The sequence below is a fragment of the Miniopterus schreibersii genome (assembly GCF_964146895.1).
Source record: "Miniopterus schreibersii genome assembly, chromosome: 1".
Taxonomy (NCBI): domain Eukaryota; kingdom Metazoa; phylum Chordata; class Mammalia; order Chiroptera; family Miniopteridae; genus Miniopterus; species Miniopterus schreibersii.
In genome coordinates, this window is record NC_138101.1 from 160,105,297 (window position 1) to 160,128,520 (window position 23,224).

Consider the following 23,224-nt stretch of genomic DNA (forward strand, 5'->3'; position numbering starts at 1 on the left):
CTGCTCAATGAAAAAGTTTAGACATATAGCTAAACCCCTGTGTGTGGTGGGTTTCTTGCTATTGATAAGATTATAAGGAAATAATAATCTGAGGAAATTTTAAGAATTATCTTAATGGAGTAGAATTATAATCATAGGTCTCTTTAAAAATGTAGAAGATTATATACTTCAATGTCTTTTATATTTTGCGTTTTGGAGGAATACCTTTACTAAACAGAATGTGAATTTAGTTTGTTTTATGTTGGTTTAGTGTGCTAAAGTACATGTCGTTTTATGGCTGAGTTGGAATTCAATGGCAGTTCTTGAACCTTGGGGAATAGACACCATGGCGGAGGCTTCTTGGCCAGTTGCCAGTCTTTTGTGTGAAGTTGTACAGAGCTGCGAGTGTGGGACACCCGGCGCTTCTGAAATGCAGGAAGGGAGCTGCAGCTGGTCATGTTACCAGCTCATTTGTGGGTTTTAGAACAAGATGCCAGGGATTCACCCTGTAGCTTTACACTGAGGCCTAAAAGGACTCTTTCTGTATTAGCTGTAAACTGATGAAGCTGGAGTTTAAATGAGCATTTTCCCCACACTTCACTGTGATTAGGAAACAAACAAAAAAGATTTCTTTTTTCTGTATAGGGTGTGTATGTATTATTTTCCAGCACATTTTAGTAATTTCACTTCCATTTGTAAGTTTTCTTTGTACATAAATTTCTTGTGATTAGACCAAATGATTTGCTTTAGAGGTAAAATATTGGTGTATTAGGTGTAACCTATTTTATTATTAATGATTATGCTTGAGGTAAAATTATTCTGACTTTAGCTAATGTTAAAGCTTCTTTTCCATCTGCTCCGTGTTCTAAAGAAGTGAAACATGCTCTGAGGCTTACAGTTTCTCTATCCTTTCCTTTCCAAGAGTCCCTGCCCTGTCCTATCTTTGCATATCCTTTATGAAGGTATCACTGAACTGACCCCCCCCCCCCACCCCAGCGCCAATTGTAGCTGGATGTAACCTCTCCTAAACTCATAGTTCTTGGGATACTTGTAATTTCCTCCTGCATGTTAGATGTTTGTAAATGTCTTTGGGACTGCAGGAACCATATGTCAGATCTTTGTATCGTCCATAGCACTCAGTGCCTGGTACAGAATAGGCAGTATATGTTAGAAAGATTGAATTTTGTTAACTATCTCCCAGAATGGGCAAGTTTGTTCCAGATCTGCAATGTGCCTCTGGTCATCTTGGGCCGCAGAACATTCTTGCCAAAGAACACCTGACTCAGGCATCTGTGTTACTTTGCTTACCTCCCAAGAGGGGCACCCTTGCAGAGCGGCTCCCTTCATTTCTGATATAAAGAGGGCATCTGGAAGAAGCACATATCAACCACACAGATAAAATGGGTCACTATTTCAAAAGACGGAAAGAAACACCAAAAGGAATAATTTTGATTCAACACAAACCCATTCCTTTAGGAGCTATGTCTCATTAACTGTGCTAGAGGTAAGTGAAGCTTTCAGTAACCGTGAACATCTTACAGTGATGTTCACACAGGGACTAGAGTTCAGTTCTGTTGTTTGCTAAGTAGTATTTTCTTTCCTCCCACCCCAACTTCTCTCCTTTGCTCAATACAAATGGAAGTGTTTGTGGTATACATTATTGTATCAAACAGAAGCAGATTAAAATTAGGAACTTTGATTTGATATCTTGTGTAGATAGACATTTTGAGTTAATTGATTTAAAATACTGAACAAGTAATTTTTGACATCTAACATAGTCTTGTCAAATGGATCCTTATCAATAATAGCTGTACTTCTGAGAATGCAAAAGTGTGGAAGGGATGTTAAAACTAAATTACCAGAATTTTTCCTTCCTGGCAGGGTAATGTTTTAAAGAACTTCAAACAAAGAAGTATTATGAAATGTAAATCAATCCATTTATCTAGAAAAAAGACTTGTATTTCACATTTTAAACACCTATAACAGTAGCAGTTTTAATCAAAACTAATAAAAATAAAGCTCTTACCAGTGGGCTTAAGTTGATACTAAATCATTTTCAAAGGCAGTTGTGATTAAAAATAAAAAGGGAAAAATCTTTTGACTGTTTTTATAAACTATTTGGAAACAGATTTTCAGTGGTATACAGATTAGAGAACAGGAAGAGTTTTGTTTATTTAAAAACAGTATTTTAAAGTTTAAAAAGAACCCTTTAAACAGAGGTGGTCTGAAAACATAAAAGCTGGTACTTGTCTGCTTTTAGCAAAGGATGTGAGTATTCTCTACAGGTATTCTAGTTTCCTGAAATTGGCTTATTTGATGGCAATACATCAGAATTTAATAAAGGGGAATTTAAAAATAAGCTTGCTTTTCTAAAAGTTTTTTTGGATTTTAACTTTTCTTGGCTTGAAATAAATGAAGTTACTGAAATATCAGCTTGGATTTTTTTTTTTGTTTCTGTATCTATATCTGTTATTTATGATAAAACTTAAGGTCAAATTTGCCTCTAGATATCAAAATATTATGCCAGGGAATGAAAAGGATTTAAAATTTAATGATAGACCTGTCATTGTCCTCTTCTTGAGGGTACTTTTTGCATAAAAGCTTTGTTTTGTTTGGTTTTAGTATTATATACAACTTACTGTAGAAGATTGCTTTGTAGCCAGTAAATAAAAGGAATTTTTTGTTTCCTGTTGTATAGAAAATCAGGTTCATTTGGATGATTGTTTGTTGTTTGAGATGGGTAAAGAAAGGTTTGGTTTGGGAGTGTTTTCTTAGTTCTTCAAGAATATGATGTGGAACCATGTGACTTGGGTAGCTTCTATAGCACTGCTGACAGGAATGGAGGAAAATCTTAGAATTTTAAAGTTGGGAAAAAGATAGAGATTTTTCTGTTTGGAATGTGACATCTGTGCTGCCATATGATATGGTAGTAATTAAAAGTGGCTTGGGGACTGAGGACTTGAATGTTTTTATTTTAATTAATGTAAGTTAAATTGCCATATGTGTCTGTTAGCTATTATATTGGACAGTACAATCTCAAACTATTAAAACTTAACATTGAGTATACTAATGTTCTATGAAACTTTCAAAACCTTAAGACAAAAATCTGATAGAAACTCCAAAAAGTAAGTCAATTTCACTAATTAAAATAGTTACAAATAATTATAACTTAAAAGAAAATCTAACCCAATGAGATGTACCAAAAAGAAAAATTATATAATTATTGAGTTAATTACACCTGAAGTCTGCCAACATATTCATTATTAAAGGAAACTTCAGATTATTGTACCATTAGAAGCAAAAATACATTTGTAAAGAAACTGTTTCTGATTTTAAAAAAGTAACATTGAAATAAAAGGAAACTATTAAAATATGATAGTTTTCCCCCCAAAAAGAAAGCAAACATCATATGCTAATTGATGAAATACTAAAGCCATTTTCATTCAAATCAGAAATAAGACAAATACTTCCTACCATCAATTACATGATTGCCACTGTAATTAAACATTGTTTTGGCAGTTCCAACCATTGAAATAAGACAGTAAGTAAATGAAATAATTGGTATAAATGTTGGAAAAGAAGACAAAAAATTACTTTTGTTTTCAAATTATATAATAGGTTGCCCAGAAAACTCAAGAAGGGTGGGGAGGTTAATAGGAAACAACAACTAGAATTAATATGAAATTTTGAAATGGTGATATATGATAAATATACAAAAACTAATAGCTTTCTCCTCAGTAGTAGTTACCAGCCAAAAATGGAAATGACCAAACAAATGAATAAATAAATAAACATTCAATATAATGAAGAAAACTATATAAACTATATCTAGGAATAATGTACTAAAGCTATAAAGCAAAGATATAAATTCTTTATGAAGAAAACTTACAGGTTGTCCCTTTCCCTCCAAATTTTTACCTTCAAAACTTTTGCTTGAGACAGTCTAATTTACATGATAGTCCTCAAACATAATGTGAACATCCAAAATACTGTAGCTTAACTCAGCTGCATAGGGTATCTTATGGATTTGAAAGCCACTGTGTAAGGGAGTGGGGGAGGGAGATATCACACCAAAGGAAATAACCAAAGTATAGGGTAGAATGTTAGTTGAAATGGGGGAGAAGGAAAAAGATGGGTTTGAGGGAGATTATGGAGAGAAAAGTAGACAGGATTAGGCATGATAAATGCTAGAAATTCGGGACAAAATCAAAATCTAAAAATGTACTGGTAAGGAATCAGTGTAATAAAAAGTTGGATAATTTCATCCTGCTGTTTACTAGAGTAAGCAGAACCTGAAGTAACTTGAACTGTGATTTTATCCTTGTTTTTATACCTCTCTGATTATATAATAGTGTAAATAATTTGGGTTTCTTAGGAAAATTTACCTGCTACTTGATGTATTTTCTTTCAGTGTCAGGTAGTAAAATTAACTGTATATATTCTTCTCTTAACTGCAGTATACGTACACTACCGTACTCTACATTTAGTTTATTAACTAGTGGCTCAAAGTAATTTAAAAGTCCTGTAAGGCCCGGCCGGGCGTGGCTCAGTGGTTAAGTGTCGACCTAGGATCCAGGCGATCAGGGTTCGATTCCCTGTCAGGGCGCATGCGAGGGTTTCGGGCTCGATCCCCAGTGGGGGGCGTGCGCGAGGCAGCCCATCAGTGACTCTCACCATTGAGGTTTCTATCTTTCTCTCTCCCTCTCCCGTCCTCTCTCTCTGAAATGAGTAAAGATATTTAAATAAATAAAAAAGTAATTTAAGAACATATTTGGCTCAAGGAATTTGGGTTTGAGACTGATCTTTACATAGCCAAGATGATAGTGTAGCTTGTCTGAAGGCATTAGAGGTAAAGAAAGATACCAATACCCCTCCTCCCTTGCCTTTTTACATCCTGTTTCCTTGTCTTATACACTCTAATATTTTGCCTAATATGATTCCTAAGTATAATTTTGTCTTTAATGTTCAACTGACTTAAATTTTCTTAAACAGTTCGTTTATAAATACAGAAGCGAACCTTTTTCTTATCTGACAAGTAGTCTGTTAGAAGTAAAGTTCATCTTTACTTGAAAATTACCTAAAATCACTAAATAAAAATTTGCATAAGTATAAATTTAATAGCCTAAAGGTTGGTCCTACAATATAGGTAGTTCTTGACCTCTGTTTCTTAGACACAGGAAGTCCTGTGTACATGAAGAGATGCTGAGCCCCAGACTTCTCTCCTAGGGAAGTGCTAATCACGTTATCTGAACCCTGCCTAGCTTTCTCCTATCACAATTTGTTGCTGCCCGTAGTATAGAAAACAAGAGGAATAGAATTGTTGATAATATTATTTCAACTATATTTTGGGAACCAGGTGTATTTTCTTCTTATGACATTTAACCATAGTTTATAAACCGATTTCTTTCAAAACAGGAAATGCATTCCAAGTTTCAGAGGACAAGCTTTTAAAAGACAATCTAGAAGTTGTGTACTTTTTTGTGCTGCTCATTCTGGCATAATCTTGAAGGGAATGCTAAGAATAGTGGCTTAATTTTTTTCAGGTGTTGTAGGTAATCATAGTTCTGGCCAAATAGTTCCAACACAACTGTAAATCAGGAAGAGATTTTTAGAACTTGTTTACTTTAAATCCTTTTGTTTGCCTTGGGACTTTTTAATACTTGGGACCAGTATTATTAGTGGGATAGTTTCCAGTTTGAAAGCAATCACACAGCTAAAGACTAAGGTAACTAAACAACATTTAAATTGTTAGCTATTTTATACTTTTGCTATTTATTTTCTTTTAACCTCTGGGTCAGTGAGGAAGAAAAAATCAAAACAGGGTAATGGGAGCAGCTAGAGAAACTTGTGCTGTGAGGCAGCTCTTGGTTACACAAGGGAAGGAAACTAATATTTATCCACCCTCTACCACATGCCAGGCACTCTTAGAGGTTTCGACCTGTGGAAGGTGCTTTCCTTCCACCACCACCACCGCTACCACCACCACCATCATCAAATAACACTAAGGTAGTCTGTTAAAATCAGACAGTACAAAAGTTACAGCCTTAGAAGTAGTGTCCTTCTTAGTGACTTTTAAGAGAACTTGAAATTGGCTCTTGAGAAATAGGGACAGTTGTGGGAACATAAATTTTTTTTAACCAGTGAAAACAAATACAGCCAAAATAAAATTGATTTCTTATAGTTCAAATGAAGTTATATTTGTTACCTCTTTATGATATTGAATAGTATTATAGAATATTAGAGCAAACAGTGTCTGAGACTAGAGGTACAGTCCAGCGAAATTAATACAATATACACAATTTTAAATTTTCTAATACATTAAAAAAGAAAGCAGAATCAGGTGAATTAATTTTAAATTGTATATTTTATTTAACCCAGTTTTATGTCAACCTATAATTCATATAAAATTATTAGAGATAGTTTGCATTTTTTTTATATGCAGCCTTCAAAAATCTAGTGTGTATTTTGCACTCATAGCACATCTTCATTCAGATGCTAAATTTTCATTGGAAATGCTTGATTTAGGCATAAAAATTTGAGTTAATGTAGATTCCAAAAACTATTATTAAAAATTTTCCAATAAATCAATAAAGTACAAAAACCATATTTCTTTAATATTTTTATATATGTTGACAAAACTGACTCATTCTTTTAGAACAACTGATTTGACTGAAGCAAAAACAGATGAATTTCAAAACTACATACTAAGTTAAGTAAATCCACTAACTCTTGTAACAGCTTAGTATTATCAACATCAAATTCAAAGGGGTTATATAAACTGAAAATCAAGTCTAAATATATCCATATCAGCGAAGCATTCTTCAATTTTTCTGGTAGATTTTTCAGCCAATTTACTTAATGCTATTAAATGAAAATCTCCTGCATATTCATGTTACAAAATGTGTAACATCATTATTGATTTATGTTATGAGTAGTTTAAATTTTAACATAAAGTCTTGTACTATCTGTCTAGCTAAGTCACAAATAAGCTTTTTCTCTCCTTAGGTCTTTAAATTTAGCTCATTTACGTGCACCGTAATGTAGGTGAGAAAATGTAAATTACCACTGAGATGTTTTCTCTTTGAATATTGAATATTTTTTTTTTGTTTCAAGAAAATCTTGAATTAGATGAGGTAGCAGTACAATAAATCTTTGTAAAACTCTTCCATGACTCAAGCAACAAACATTGGCAAAGAACATGTGGTCATTAAATTCATTATCTTCTATTTCTTGTAGCAGTTCCATAAACTGGTAATGATTCATAGCATTTGCACATAATACTGAACAATTTTAATTACTGCATCCATGATACAGTCTACTTCAGAGCACAAATATTTTCATTATGTTATTCTGCAGTAGAGCAAATATAGTAAGGGAAATCATTCTAGCCAATCCAGATTTTGATCTCACATATCTGGTCCATTGTCTATCTTGATAGGAAACGTTCCTGTCTAGCTGAAGGTAACCGATGTAAAAGGTTAAAAAATATCTACATCATGAGATTGATTATTTGTAAGGTTGCAAATGGATGAAGACATTTCTTTGTAAATTTGAAAGTCACTTGAGGCAGAACATACCCAAAGTATTAATTGGCCAGTATCTCTTGTCTTATAAAAATGGAAGTACTTACAATTTTTCAAATGTTGAATTGATTGATGTTTAGTATTGTTAGAAAGGTCTTTTATTCACTGACAGTTTCTTGGTGGGTCAGTTGAAGATCTTTCACTTTTTGTAAATTATCTAAGTTTTTCTTCAAAATTTTAAACATAATTCCAACTGAAATAATAATTTAGTTTTTATCTTTCTATCTGAAAATGTTTTTCTTCTGTCACAGAGGAATTCAAGCCATTTTAGAACTGACCAAAATTACAAGCTCAAATCCTTTAATAATCATTAAAAAAATGTTGTATATTTCATTCTGATTTCATTGATTGTGACTAATTTCATTGATTATTTTGTCCGTTGAGAGGCAACTTCTTATTAAATTAATATGCACTTGCTGAAAATGACTCTTAATATTATTTATTATCTTAAATTTTTAAAAAATTTATTTTATTTTTATAACATTTTAATTTATTGGGGTGACAATGGTTAATATGAACACATAGGTTTCAGGTGTGGGTTTCTGTGTTACAAGATCTGTATATTGCTCTTTGTGCCCACCACCCAAAGTCATATCTTCTCCTGTCACCATATATTAAGACCCTTTTTACCCCCGACCCCCTACCTCCTTCCCTCTGGCAACCACCACACTGCTGTTTGTGTCCACAAGTTTCAATTTTATATCCTACATATGAATGAAATAATATGGTTCTTAGCTTTTTCTGACTTAAAATTTGTTTTTACACAGCTGATTTATTTTACTCTGCTGTAGCAAATCATAATTACCATTCTTTGTAAAATTTGTGACATACCTTCTCCATTTAATTCTGCGTCATCAGTGTGCCTTCGTTTGAAAGTTAAAATTTTTTCATAATTTTTAAGCTAGAAAAATAATTTATGCTATAGTTAAAATAGCATTTCAATTTTATTACCAATTGTGATTTACCTAAGTATCACTGTAACTCATTCTGTCTTCATAAAATATTCAGATAAACATGTTACAGTGCAGCATTGTTGCAAGGAAAAATAGCTTTAACTGAATCATTCTGTTGACACAAACTAGATTGGTGATCTGCTTATGTAAAATACTAGAAATGACATGCTCTCATCACATGCACTGTAGTGTATCTTATGTGATGTAATAAAAGTGAAATAGAATTTCACCAAAACCATAAAATTGTGTTTAATGGAAAAATATTTTATACTGCTTCAGTTGTTAAGTAAAATTTTATATTAATTACAATTTAAAAAAATTAAAATTCAGCCCTGGCCAGTGTGGTTCAGTTGGTTGGGCATTGTCCTGTGCACCGGTAGGTTGACTGTTCTGTCCCCGGTAGGGGGGCATGCAGGAGGCAGCCAGTTGACGTTTCACTCTCACATCCATGTTTTTCTCTCTCTCCCTCTTTCTCTCAAAATCAATTTAAAAATCTCTTAAAAAAAATTTCAGTCCCTCAGTTCCATTAGCTCTAGAGTCTATAGCAACTTACTTTAATGAGGAAAGTTCTGAGAGATGAAACAACTAGACCTAATTAAACAAGATTAGCTGGAAGCGACAAGGCCCAAAATCAGTCTGTATTCAATATATGAAAACATTACTTTAACATATGTAAAGTAATTTTATATCCCTGGCTGAATTCATATCTCACCAAAAAGAATTACTTTAATAAGAAAAATCAGTTATTTCATTTAATTTGAAACAGTTTGTTTCTTTAAACAAAGCAGCCACTTTTTATGGAGGTCAAGGGCTTCACTTTTCATTTAGATAGTAGGCTATCCTGTCAATACATGGAAGGTTATGTAAGTTTCCTTTTAGACTTCATTTCCCAGATGAACACTAGCATTTGGAGTTGTTTTCGTTTTGAACAGAGTATTTTATCTGAAATACATTCGTAAACATAAATTGAAAAGGTAAGGAGGAATTAGAGTAACAATGCAGTTTCCTTCTTCAGTGAATGCTGAAGGTTTCTGGAAGAACCAAGTGCCTTAAGCCCAAATTTTGAGTAGACTCGACCCTCTTAACATCTATGCTGAGAGGAAGCAAATAATTAAAACTTTTCATTTATTTGACTCCTTTACATATTTGTCATAAAACTAATAATTATCTCCTGCCTTTACTGATATTTGGTCAAAGAGAAACAGTCTAGGATGTAAAAGGTGGCTTTTGTTATTTGTGGAAATGTTAGGGTTTGACCCTGGGAACTTGGACAATAGATTAGCGACACTTGATTGACAGCATAGGTAGTCAGTTACATTTTAAAGTTTTCAAAAGCGTTCACATAAAGTTTTACTCCTGAGAATAAAAGACACAAGTCATGCTTTTGCGTGTAATCTTTTTTTTTTAGTTACTTTTTCCCATTCTCTTTTCATTTTCTTATAGATTGGTTTCAGTATGTAAGAAATGGTTTTTGCTAGAGATGACCTAATTTTGCTAATTACTATGCATTCAAAGTTTTGTTTGCTCAGAGTGGCAATGGTATTGTCATTATTCTGTGGTAGTTGTAATAAATGGTTTTATACAAAGCTGCTATTCAAAAGAACATATTGGTACTAGCTCATAAGTTGTTTTTGTTAAAATTGGCCTTATCCCAGGAAAAGATTGAATGCTAATGTACAAGTTAAAGTTTATTATGTGTGATTCCTTATATTACTTGGTTATTGACTTTCAGAAGTGTGCATGTGAACACACACAGTATCATTTTGAAAGAAAACCTTAAATATATTTCTTCAAAGGAGTTGTCAGTTTTCCAAAAGATGTAGCCACTGTTTTATACTTTTGTTTTCTAGCACCTCAGAATGAAAACATTCATTCTTCTCAACCATCTAAATTCAATTTTTAAAATTAAATTATGCTTAAAACATATAACTTTATTTTTAGTGCTTTTATTCAACTATCCCTGCAGGTTAGTTACTTTTTCCTACTTTTCATTTAAATCTCTCCTCCTGCCAATTTCCCCATTAATTTGAGTTGGGAAGTATCACTTTAAAGCTTTAGGAATAGAATTGGTGCTTTTAATTTCATTTTCTATGTATTTTGCACCTCCAAAAAGAATGTAATACATGCAGCAGTTTATTTCATTTTTGAAGGAGGAATCGAGCTTTTGAATAAAAATGTGAAAAGAATCTAGTGTTCATTGCCTACGTGGCTTTTTAAAAAGGCTCATAAAAAACATTCCATTGTGGATTCCAAGTCCTCTTTAAACTTACCACCAGCAGAACTGCCGGCAGAGCCATGTGATCGTCTTGGCAGCAGCCGGCCTTTTAGTGATTTCATTACTGTGGTTTCCTCAAGCTCTTTACACACATTGATGAATATTTTCCTTGCAGTTATCGCTGTGATGATTTCGTGGTTAATGACACCAAGCTGGGACTGGTACAGAAAGTCAGAGAGCATTTACAGAACTTGGAAAAGTAAGTTACAGTCCTTGGGAAAAAAGGATTGACTGGGATTGGGGGGTCTTTCTGAGTTTTTGAGTGGGATTTTTGTTTATGAGTTCCATAACTTTATCATGTTTTAGTGTGATTGAAATGGTAATAAAATAAGCTTTCGGTTTGGATATCTGACACTGTGCCCATAGTTCATGGTCATATCTTAGCATTTATTTCATTTAATATTTGTCATAAACCACATCCAAGATCCCCAGGGCTATTTTTCAGTTATAACCCACCAACTTGTAAGCTACATATTTTATTTGCAAGGGGAATTTTGGTGGTGCAAGGAAAGGACAGAAGACACTGAAAGCATTATAGAGTTACCTTTGATATTAGGAAAGCCTTATCAGATGTATTACAAGTCTTCTTAGAAGCACTGAAGTGTATGTGTTCTTTGTAAGGGAAATTAGGTTTGATTATATTGTCCACTTTGCATCTATGTGGTATCACTAGATCCTAGTGTCTTCTTTTCCTTTTTTGTCAGAGGCAGTGTCTATCACTTGAAATTACCAGAAGCTGTGGAATGTTTTGTTAGGTCATCATAAAGAAATTAAAGTACTTATGTGAATAGAATTTTCTTGCTGTAGCCAAATAGGCCATTCAGATAAAATTCACCGAGCCCCAAATTCAAGCAGTTAAACAAAAATCCAAAGAGCAGTGCCTTTGAAGGCAGTGGAGAGAAACATAGGCCTGGAACGACTGCTGACTCAAGTGAAATTTGTGTAAATCACCCCAGTCATCAGGTACCATGTAATTTATGTTGACAGTTGATGTATAAAAGGTGTTGTGAGAACTTGCCAAAAGCGAACTTCAATGTAAAGCTAATAGACTATTTTAAAATCGAATTTGGAGAGGAAATAGCCTAAGTTCTTCAAGTGAAACAGTGTATAGCTTTGGTTAACCAAAGTTTGTATGCATGTCTCTGACTAAATAGATTATAAAGCTGATGAGGGAAGGAGAATTGATTTCTTCAAAATCAAAACTAATTAAAATACTTTGGATTTAAGTATTTTTTGGCTTATATTTTTTTTGGCTTTTTTCTTTCTCAAAGCACCTCTTCCATTAATTGGAACAAAGCAGCCAGAGCCCTATCTCGGGTTAGACACACACAGATCCAGAATATTTAATTTTGTCTGAAATTGTCACAATTAACTGCGAAGTAGGAGATTCTTGCAGTGATTTATGTAATATCACTCTTTTAGTGTGGTGGTGTCATTGTAAAGATCTTACTATATTGGTTCTTTGTTAAAGAAGTCGGTAGCTACCAGAATGTTTTTTCTCTAAGAAAAGACTACCATCTAATCCCAAATAAATTAATCAGAACTAAGTCAAAGAGAAAAGAATACAACATTCAAGAACCTGCATGCATGTATGCGGTTATCAAATCCTTTATTTCCACTGACCATTTCATCAGGTACAAGATGTTACAGACTACCTTGTCTACACTTCTACTTGGCCCCCTTAAAAATCTACCTTGCGGTCCTTTTTCTATGTTGAAAAACATTACCTAAGTTCCTTTTTATGTTTTTCAAACATAGGCTTTAATCTATAATGGAAGCTACAAGTTAAAAACTGTAATTACATTTATGTTTTACTTAACTTGAGACTTTCCTGTATATTCTCCAGAGCAGTACTATGCGGGAGAGCTTTCTGAAGTGAAGGAGATGCCCTTGAATCTGCACTGTCCCATATGGTGGCCACTGGCCACATGTGGCTAATGAGCACTTGCAAAGTGGCTAGTGGGAGTGAAGAACTGAATTTTAAAATTATTTAATTTTAATTTATTTAAATATAGGTAGCCACATGTAGCAAGTGGCTGCCATATTAGTGTGGATCTAGAGGATTCTGCCATTTTGAGACTCATTGATGGTAAATTTTAATAACTTCTATTTTAAAAAACTAAATGTTTTATGTAGGTTAAAAATAAAGTTACTATTAGGCATTGTCACTAAGTAGTATAAATACTGTGCTTGTGATTCAACTTCTTTGCTTACAGAATTTGCGAACGAGTAACTTAACATAGTAGCATATGGAACTGGTCTCTTCTTACCTGTAGCCACCGCTGCACGGAGAAGGACCTACAGTTCTAAAGATATGTTTCCTATGAGTGTTTTTAGATTTGAAGCAACTGACTGTTACTAGATCTGATGCTCCAAAGACATAGTTTATCTGGAAATTCTGGAAAGAGAAATAATTATGTATTTACTATGGATAAGCCTAGTATTTTTAGAAGATGGGAAAGAATCGGCAGACTTAAAAGTCTGTGTTGTTTAATGATAATTTTACCTCCTTTAGATCAGTTCTCCTGATACATAATAATTTTAAAGTGACTCTTTGAAGATAGGAATTACTTTCTGATAAATTTTAGGCAAAATATCTCTTTCATCAAGAAAAATTTCAATAATTCAGATTTAAAATTTCTAATTAGGATTTGTTTTAGAATATCATCAAATGAATTTATATATGCCTATAATTTTTTATCATTTCACAAACTCATTATTATAACCTGTTATGACAAATGAACAAACATGATACCTTATCAAAATTAAGAAAGAAGTAGCACAGTATTTGAGACTTACTGATAACTCTCAGAATAGTCATGTCAGACCAGGGTTTTCCTTTTGTCGTGAGGAATGGCTGTTCTCATTTTTGAAGCTTCCCCACTGGTGAGGCAGGTGAGCGGGGGTGGAGAGGGTTGTCTCACAGGTTTGTCCCAGGGCCCGCTTTTCTTGGAAGCGCCTGGTGGTGGCAGCCTCCAGTCTCACCTGCTGAAGGAGCAGTGGGGATTTTCAAGGGAAGTGGAACGCCTCAGTTACTTTAGTACTTGTGGGCCACAGTGGACCTAACAGGTCACTTCCTCGCCCAACTAAGCAGCCAGGCAGGGCTCCATACCCTAGACACGTAGAACAGCCAAGTTTATTCTGAAGCCTGCTGTGTAGCCTGTATGTATTAATGTCTTTTTGTCTGTCTGTTTGTGTTTCAATAGCTCAGCTTTCACAGCTGACAGGCATAGGAAAAGAAAACTTTTGGAAAACTCATCACTAAACAGCAAGTTACTAAAAGTAAATGTAAGTAATTAAAACTTATTCAAATGTAAGATTGGTTGAAATCTAGTCTCTGCTTTATTACAACTTTAACGTTAATGTTGGTCTATATAAACTTTTACTTTTATAAGTGTATGCCTAGGATTTGGAATATTTTACAAAATGTTTAGCACTTGTACTAATGATTCTTTTTTTAAATATATCTTTATTGGTTTCAGAGAGAGGAAGGAGAGGGAGAGAGAGAGAGAAACATCAATGATGAGAGAGCCATTGATTGGCTGCGAGCCCGTAACCGGGAATCAAACCGCAATCTCCTGGATCCTAGGCCGACGCTCAACCGCTGAGCCACGCCCGGCCGGGCTGTCCTCATGGTTATTGTTGTGGCTAAACACTCCAGTGAATCCATCTGTCAGTGCCTTTCTTCCATCAGGATTAGCACTGTACTCCTCTGCCTTAGCGAGCTTTTGTTCTTTTTTAAAAATTAATTTTTTGCCTGGCCAGGCATGGCTCAGTGGTTGAGCATCGACCTAGGATCCAGGAGATCGAGGTTCGATTCCCGGTCAGGGCACATGCCCGGGCTGTGGGCTCCATCCCCAGTGACTCTCTTGTCATTGATGTTTCTGTCTGTCTCTCTCTCCCTCTCCATTCCTCTCTCTGAAATCAATAAAGATATATTAAAAAAAAAAGCAAAAACATTTAAAAAAAATTAATTTTTATTGAATATATTGAGTAACATTGGTTAATAAAATTATAATGGTTTCAGAGGTACAGTCCTATAATACATCATCTGTATATTTTATTGTGTGTTCACCACCCCAGACGAAGCTTTTGTTCTTAACGCCTGCTCATGTACCTTATGACGTTTCTATAGGATCCAGAGACCTTGCTTTTTGTTAAAGGTCCCTAGAATAAAATCTATGGATCTGAAGTACTGGTATTTTATTTCTTAGGACTTCATTAATACAACTTACTATAAAAGAATATGCTTTCTCATTCTGGTAACTGTCTGTTACCAGATGTTTGAGCCATTAATGGGTTAGTAAAATTTAAAAGTCACGAAATATTTTTTTTGTTTTTTGTTAACCCTCTCCCAAGAATATATTTTTTTTCCCTTTGATTTTTAGAGAGACTAAAAGGGAGGGAGGGAGGAAGAGAGAGAGAGAGAGAACACTGATGTGAGAGAGACACATCGATTGGTTGCCTCCACAGGTGTCCTGACCGGGGCCAGGGATCAAACCTGCAGCCCAGGTATGTGCCCTTGACTGGGAATTGAACCTGTGACCTTTTGGTGTGTGGACTGACGCTCTAATCACTGAGAACAGGGTCCAATTAGTAGGGCAAATCATGAAATTATTTATCCTAAAACAATTTTTATTTATTTTAGAGAGAGGAAGGGAAAGAGAGAAATATCGATGTGAGAAAGAAACATTGATTGGTTGCCACCCACACACCCCCTGACTGGGATCCCACTTACCACCTTTCATTGTGTGGGACAGTGCTTCAGCCAACTGGGCCACACCAGTCAGGGCAAAAAAAATCACAAAATATTTTAATAATTTTACCCTGCATCTACCTCTCTGCTCTTGTGCTAGCTTAGCTATATATAGACACACTTTAAAGTGTTAGCATTTTGTGAAAGAAGGAGCTAAAATGCTCTCTGGCCATCTGAATTGTGCACAGAGATGCTTTGAGTTGGATTGGTAGGTTCACTTCCAGTGTTTAGGTGTAGTATTGAGGCATTATGGTGCTCTTGCAGAAAACCAAGCCTTAGTTTAAGGGAAGTTCAGGTAGTTTTTTTTAAAGCATGATTTTATTGATTTTTAGAGAGAGAGGAAGGGAGAAGGGATAGAGAGAAACATCGATGAGAGAGAAACATCATTGATTGGCTACTGCCTCCTGCATGCCCCTTACTGGGGATCGAGCCCAAAACCCGAGCATATGCCCTGACCGGGAATCGAACTGTGACCTCTTAGTTCCTAGGTTGACGCTCAACTAAGGAGCCACACCAGCTGGGCTCAGGTAGTTTTTTTAAGATTGATATTCTATTGCTAGAAAAACATGTATTGGTCATTTATGTATAGCTTAGAGTTAAAAGTTTGGTGACAGAAATACTTGGGGTATAAAATTTATATTTTTTTATTAGTAGTAGTTTTAATAGACTCTTATAAAGACATTAAATCTTAATGTTTACTTCTTTTAAGGATCTTCATGGTTTTTGCATGGTACTTATTAATGCTGCTTTTCTCAAAAGCTTCCGTAAGATACTCCTATTTAGAACAACCCCAGGATCAGAAACAACTTTCTAAACATATCTAGACACTTATGCAGAAAATATAAAAGAGTTTGAAATATTGGTTGGATAAAAAAAGACCAATTCAGATTGGCTGGAATTGCAAATATATGCCTTTGCTTTGTTTCGATGTTTGAAATATCAGCCTTCTCTTGGTATTACTGATGGCCTCTTCTTGTCCCATTTTATAGGGAAGCACCACTGCCATTTGTGCCACAGGCCTTCGGAATTTGGGGAACACGTGTTTTATGAATGCCATCCTTCAGTCACTCAGGTGATGTGATAGAGCTTAAGTATCTGTTGTTAGTTGCTAGTGGAATGGTTAAGAGCAAAAGCTGTGGATTCAGATCCTCTCTGCCATCGACTCTAGTCATATGGCTTGGGGCAAGTTCCTCAATTCCCAATCAGCAAAATTGGGAATAGTAGTTCTACCTCACAGGGTAGCTGGAGTGATTAAATGTAATGTATATAAAGTACTTATTAGAAAAGTGCCTAGCATTAAATAACTGCTAGCTGTTATTTATTTCCTATTGCTTCTTGAATAGGCTAGAGCAGAGGCCAGCAAACTTTTTCTGTAAAAGGTCAGATTAAATAAATATTCTTAATCTTTGCATGCCACCTACAGTTTCTCACATAGTCTTCTCCCCTCTACCCCATCCCCTTTTGAAATGGCTATTTAAAAATGTAAAAGCTCACTGGCCCAGGGCCAGATATGGTATGTGGGCTGTGGTTTGCAGACTCCTGGGCTACAGGGAACCTTGTTCAGAAAACATCTGAATCATTAGCTGAGCCTTAAGTGTAGTCTAAGATTGGATGTTTAGAAGATCTTCAGAATATAAGATAAGCAGTAAAAATAAAATGGCCAAGAAGGCTGACATAAGTTGTATAGAATAAATATTTTGAAAGTTGTGTACTTTTAGGTTTCAATGAGCCATCAAACGTCATAATAAATTATCTTCCCAAGGCCACCTTGGGAATAAGGCAGAAGCCATATTTTTTCTCTCCTTAAAGGTACTATTAGCTTAATCCAGTTTGCCCAAAGAAGAAATTTGGCATTTGAATTTTCCTTGTTACTCTGTGTAGTGTATCTAAACAGTATGTTTGGTTTCATGGGTTGTTTTTATTTGAGAAAATTGTTGACCACCTGCAAACAAGCACCCTGAGAAGAAAGAAATGGTGACAACTTATAGATGTGGGGGGAGGGGAAATTGAGGATTTTTTGAACAGAGATTTTGTGTTAAGGTCTTCGTTCATTTCTGCAGTCACCTATTTATACTTTTTCTTGGAATAAATGTCAAAACTTAATGAAGATATTCAATGCAATAGACTACACTGAGTACAATTTAAATGAAAAATGGAAAGATCACATTTTCAAAATCTATATGTAGGTTTCATAGAACTTTCTTTATAGTCCCAGTAAATTTTAAAAAATAATAATTTTCTTCCCTTCCTTTTTAAATAGTAACATTGAACAGTTTTGCTGTTATTTCAAAGAACTGCCCGCTGTGGAGTTAAGGAACGGGAAGACGGCTGGAAGGCGAACGTACCACACCAGGAGCCAAGGAGATAACAATGTGTGAGTTCTAAGAATGAATCCTTTCTGGCCTTGATACAAAACAAATGACTCTCACTGGTGATTTCCATCACATATGTGAGTTCAGAGGGACATTTAAAAAAACTCTTCTAAAAATTGTGTTTAAGTATCTAGCTGGTAATTGTAATAAATGTTGGAATTCTTTTATATATATTTACCTAAAAGGCGGCATAAATTTAGCACTCTACTTACTGAGTCTTTGTGAATTTGGACAATCTAAAATTGACATCTGTGTATGAAATACAGTTCTAGGGGTAGACCAGCAGGAATACTACTAGTCTTTGTGAATTGACTTGTCTGATAGTGTTAGATAAATCTGTCTTGGATAATAAAATTAATTTGTAGTCATTACATTAATTACAGGGTCAATACAGTCAATTTTTCATTGATATGAAGAGGGAGAAAATTAACAAGTGATTATTGAGAGGCAATATGTATTCAGTGCAGTTATGCTCTATTTGGGGTTTAGAAGATGTAGCATATTATGCTTATAAGAGGCACATTTTTTCATATCTTACCATTACTGAAACAGGGATATGATTTATAATCTGTATATATTTTAATGTAATGTTTTACCTGCCTGCCCATCCCTACCCCCCCCCCCATCCCCACACATTCCAAAAAGCCATCTTCTAACCTGGCACGGTTCTGCCTGAGTGGCTGAGGGAGACTAGGATAGAACATGCTGGACCAGTGTACTGTACCGTTAGGGCCAAAATGTGGGGGGGCTTGAAAACCAGGCATTGGAGCAGGGATGGACTGATATCACTAGAAGTGGTGCCTTAAGAGTTTACTTTGATAACAGCATACAGGAGGCACTGGAAAATGCTTGCATTTAGGGAGGCTTCACATTCTGTAGTAATTGGGTTGGAGGGGTAGCAGGGACATGAAGAGGGAAAATACATGTGCACAACCCTAAAGGAAGAGCGAGCAGTGCTCCATGTATTAATGTAATTCAAGGTTTAGCTTCAAACCATGGAAATGCTTCTGGCCATTGTAGGCAGACAGGGAATGTATTGAAGATCTGATTGGCGCGCTAACCATTACTGGGTGGGTAGAAAATCAGGTCTGAAGTCTGGGCATCCAGAACCAAAGCCACAGTCATCCCATGGTATTCCCCCTCGAGGACATCACTGCTTCTGCTGCCCAGTGCAGCGCCAGGGCTCCCACTGCCGGCACCGCTGGAGCTGGGCGCTGGGTGAACTCCACGTGATGCTTTTTGCCACCAGAAAGGATTTGGGACTGTACCAGCTTTTTTGCATCGCTAACACCTGCTTCAAATAGGCAGAACCCAGGCCCTGTACCTGAGTCCTGCCTGCAGGGCAGGTGGAAGGAAGGCTGAGAAAGCAAGTATCTGGCCTTTCCAGCTTCCATACTGGGAGGCAAGCTCTGACTCTCACCAAGACTCTGAAGGTGGGGAATTCCTCAAACAAAATTTCAGGTACTAAGAAGTAAAAAATATGCTTTGTATCCCAGGGATACTGGATAACAGGTTGAGAAAGAAGATATTGAGATTCCGAGACATCAGTTAGGTATCCGTGAATATGGTAGTTGTTTTGACAGATGTGGTCATTGAAGTTGAGGAGGCATATCAGTTTAGCTACATGCATAAATAACTAAAATTAACAGTGACTTAAACATCCGTGGCTTATTTTCTCGTGCAGAAGTTGGAGGTTATCTGTCTAGGGCTGTTTCACACAGTCTTCAGGCTCCTTGTAGCTCTTTGTTCCACCAGCCCTGGGGTGGGGCCCTCAGCCACACAGTCCAGGAACTGGAGTGCCACCAGTTCATTCTCATTCCAGCTAGAAGGAAGGAGGAAGAGTTAATAAGGAAATTTCTCAGAAGTAAAATACACTCAGAGTTTTTTATTCCAGAAGTTTATGTGTCAAGGGGGAAAAAAGGAACTTCTGTTCCTATGGAGGAGACTGGATACTAGGGGACACTAGGGAGAGGAGAGCAGGTTCAGTACAGTCGAGTTGGAACTGGCAAGAGGGCATCCAGTGGAAATTCCCTTTGGAAGTTGGAGGGACCTGAGTAAAAGTGGTCATGAGAAAATGTGGCTTCTGGATTTAGATTTTTGAGAGTCACTGGTATAGAGCCGAGTGTTGAAGCCTTGTGTCAGATGGACTCTCTGAGGCAGTGATGAGCAGATGGTCACACTGAGGTCTGGGAAGTGCTCCTAGTGAGGGGCAGGGGGAGAAATGCAGGAGATGGAGAAAGAGATTCTGTTCGTTGTTTTAAGTTTTTTAAAATGTATATTCTTAAGTAATTTGGTTTATAACTTACCCATTGCTTTATTGTACTAACACGGCAGTACTTTGGCAGACTTCAGCATATGGTTACAAAACTGGGTTTGTCAGTAATTACTGTTATTTATGTGGGTTTTTGTGATGCTCTTACTTAATTGTCAGATTTAGCTCAGAAGAGACCAGACCCTTTTTATGTTTTTATTATGAATTTTAGACAATTGGACATTATGCATTGAAATAGTAGCCTCTCGTTGATGCTAAGGGTATCGTCCCTTCCTCTTTTGCAGGTCTTTGGTGGAAGAGTTTAGAAAGACACTGTGTGCTCTATGGCAAGGCAGCCAAACTGCATTTAGCCCAGAGTCCTTATTTTATGTTATTTGGAAGATTATGCCGAATTTTAGGTAAGTATTACTTAATGAAAGATACTTAAAACATTACTATTAGTCTTTATGCTGTTCCTGAGACAATTTCCAAGGAAGTGGTGGTATTCTAAGTATTAAAGACTGGTTTCGCTTTTTTCTTTTTAAAGCAGAAGAAGTTGGATATATCTGACTAGACAGATGTTTGTTTAAATAATAGATGTTAGAAATGTCTTTAACAAAGGGTAGGATATTTTGTTGTTGTAAAAACAAAGCCCTTATAAATAACTTAATGTGCTCTAAGGAAACATACTGGACAAAATTTCCTTGATTCTTTCAAAATCGTATAAAGAATAATTACTATCATACACTATCTTGTTATTTCAACTAACAAAATTCCAACTGTAATCAGAAATCCGTGGCATTCACAGTTCTGCTCTGGGTTCTGAAGGCCTTGGGAGACTAGTCAAGTGCATTGGGATTCACTTGCCAGGAGGTGGCTGGGCCCACGCTAATGTGGCTGCAGAGTGGCTTGTTTCTGTGCCCGCTGCCCACCTCGCTCCAGTAGGGAAACAGCGCTGTTGTCAGAGGACCCTACGTCTTCTGGCCTAGTCACCTCTGGAGGGATTCAGGTCATAGCAGATTTGGGGCACTGCAGGTGTTTGACAACAGCCATTGCCACCTTCTGTTGATTTTATCTTTCTGAAGCAATCATGGTTCTTACTAGTCATGATTTTGGCAGCTAATGTACATCCCTCTCTTTTTTTTTTTTTTAAATCCAGCATGCTGTAGTAAAACAGAGCATGTATCCTGCTCTGTTGCCCAATAGTGGTTTAGATATGTAGGTGGTATAGAGAAATCAGTTGTTCTGATCAACTGTTATTACCCTTGATCTTTGTTTTGAAGAAAAACTTCTTTTATGTATGTCATGCCATTCAAGTCTCCTTGCAGGAGACTAATTTTGTGAGGATTTTAGGATTTCTTGACTCTTAAGTAGGAAAGGTGGAAAAATGACTGTTAAGTTACCACTGATCGGGTTTGGACTTAATATAAAATTTCTAACATAATCACCTAATTAGACTCTTAATAGGGATTTAATCTTTATGTTTTATTATTGTATAAAAATAGTTTCCATTTATGGAATGCCTACTATGTGCCTAGCACTTTAGGTCTTTTATATCTGATCTTCATTAAAAAACAACAAAATTCCTCTCAAAGTAGGAACTGTTAGCCCCATTTTAAGACAGAGGAGAAGCAACTTGTTCAGTCTTATACAGCTAGTAGATGTCAGGACCAGTGTGAGAACCAGGTCTTTGTGGGATTGGCTAATGATAGGTCTTTTAACGATAATTTGTCCACATGCCTGACTGAGTGAGGCCTGCAACTAACTGAATACTATTCTGCTTGGTCCCAGTGTTGACTCAGGCCCCTCATTCTTAATTGGGAGTTTAGAAACACTATTTATTCGATAGAATTCTACTTTTCCTCTAAATCTGCACACGTCTCTTTATATTTTCTGTAGCCCAACTGTGAGCATGATTTAGTTTTTAGCTGCTTAATTTTGCACATGCCAGTACTCCTGCCGATAAAGGGCAAGAACTTTTGGAAAAGGTAACCAGGTTGAGGAACTTGGCCCTGCGTCTCATGATTCCTCATGCACATGAACTCTTTCCTTAATGACTGGCGAGAGTACACGCCTGTGTATTCTTAGCAAGGCTTTCTCTTAGTCCTGTAATAATGGGATTATTCCCCATTTCCATGTAATTAAAGAATAACTTTCTTTTGGTTGGATCTGGATATTGAGATTATATCATGGATAAAGCTATAGCACAGGGTCACTGGACAGTGCCCAGTTGTGAGGCAGGTAGTCGGACTTTCTTCTTATAATTGTCATTTCTCTTAGGTTTGCAGGGTAGTGTCCTTATGTCTGTGTGGAAGCACAATGAGTCTTGAATTATGTTTCTGTTATAATCCCAGAGTAAATTTTGTTTAAAGTTTAGAAAGCTCATTTTCCTTGATTAAGATATGACAGTGTCTAGGGAATCTGCTCCCGTGGAATGAAATATGAATAATTGCAATACAAACTTGCACATAAAAATAGGAACAACTTTTATTTATTAAATAAATGCAGAAAAAATATTCTAAAAATAATCAACAGCTTTGGGTATAGAAACCATCAAAGTTATTTTTTTTTCTTTTCCTTTCAAACCAAAACCCAGTTTTATCCAGCAGGGAAACGGTTCCTGAAGCTTGACCTTCCCAGCAGACACACGGTAGCTTCTCCGTATCCATGGTCACTCTCTGTGGTTCCAGGGATCTGCAGTCAGCCATGATCCAAAAATATTAAATGGAAATTCCAGAAATAAACAGTTCATAAGTTTTCATTTGCCGCCAGTCTGAGCAGCACGGTGAAACCCCGTCCGGCCCGCCCGCCCAGGCCGGGTCATTCCGCTGCGCCCCGCCCTCCCCACACCGCTGCTCACTTAGCCGCCTTGGCTATCAGATAGGCTGTCATGTGGCCCTTATTTTACTAAATAGTGTCTCATTTGCATAACTTTTATTACAGTATGTTTTTATAATTGTTCTATTTTATTGCTGCTGTTAATCTCTCCCTGTGCCTACTCTATAAGTTAAACTTTGTTATAGGTATGTTTGTACAGGAAAAAGCACAGTGTGCA

The 23,224-nt window shown here is 36.1% G+C and overlaps 2 protein-coding genes across 2 annotated transcripts in view; one reads left to right on the top strand and one right to left on the bottom strand.

Moving 5' to 3' along the window:
* USP3 (ubiquitin specific peptidase 3) overlaps positions 1-23,224 on the top strand; it is an 85,853-nt gene that overhangs the window by 34,125 nt on the left and 28,504 nt on the right. Inside the window, exons 4-8 of the mRNA XM_081157085.1 lie at positions 10,906-10,989; positions 13,997-14,078; positions 16,536-16,618; positions 17,807-17,920; positions 20,475-20,588. Coding sequence (XP_081013211.1) covers positions 10,906-10,989; positions 13,997-14,078; positions 16,536-16,618; positions 17,807-17,920; positions 20,475-20,588 — 477 coding nt within the window. The remainder of the gene's footprint in view (positions 1-10,905; positions 10,990-13,996; positions 14,079-16,535; positions 16,619-17,806; positions 17,921-20,474; positions 20,589-23,224) is intronic.
* Positions 22,634-23,224, bottom strand: part of LOC308566620 (uncharacterized protein) — a 35,200-nt gene continuing 34,609 nt past the window's right edge. The window contains exon 5 of the mRNA XM_081157097.1: positions 22,634-22,863. Within this exon, the coding sequence (XP_081013223.1) occupies positions 22,768-22,863 (96 nt within the window). The 3' untranslated portion in view covers positions 22,634-22,767. The remainder of the gene's footprint in view (positions 22,864-23,224) is intronic.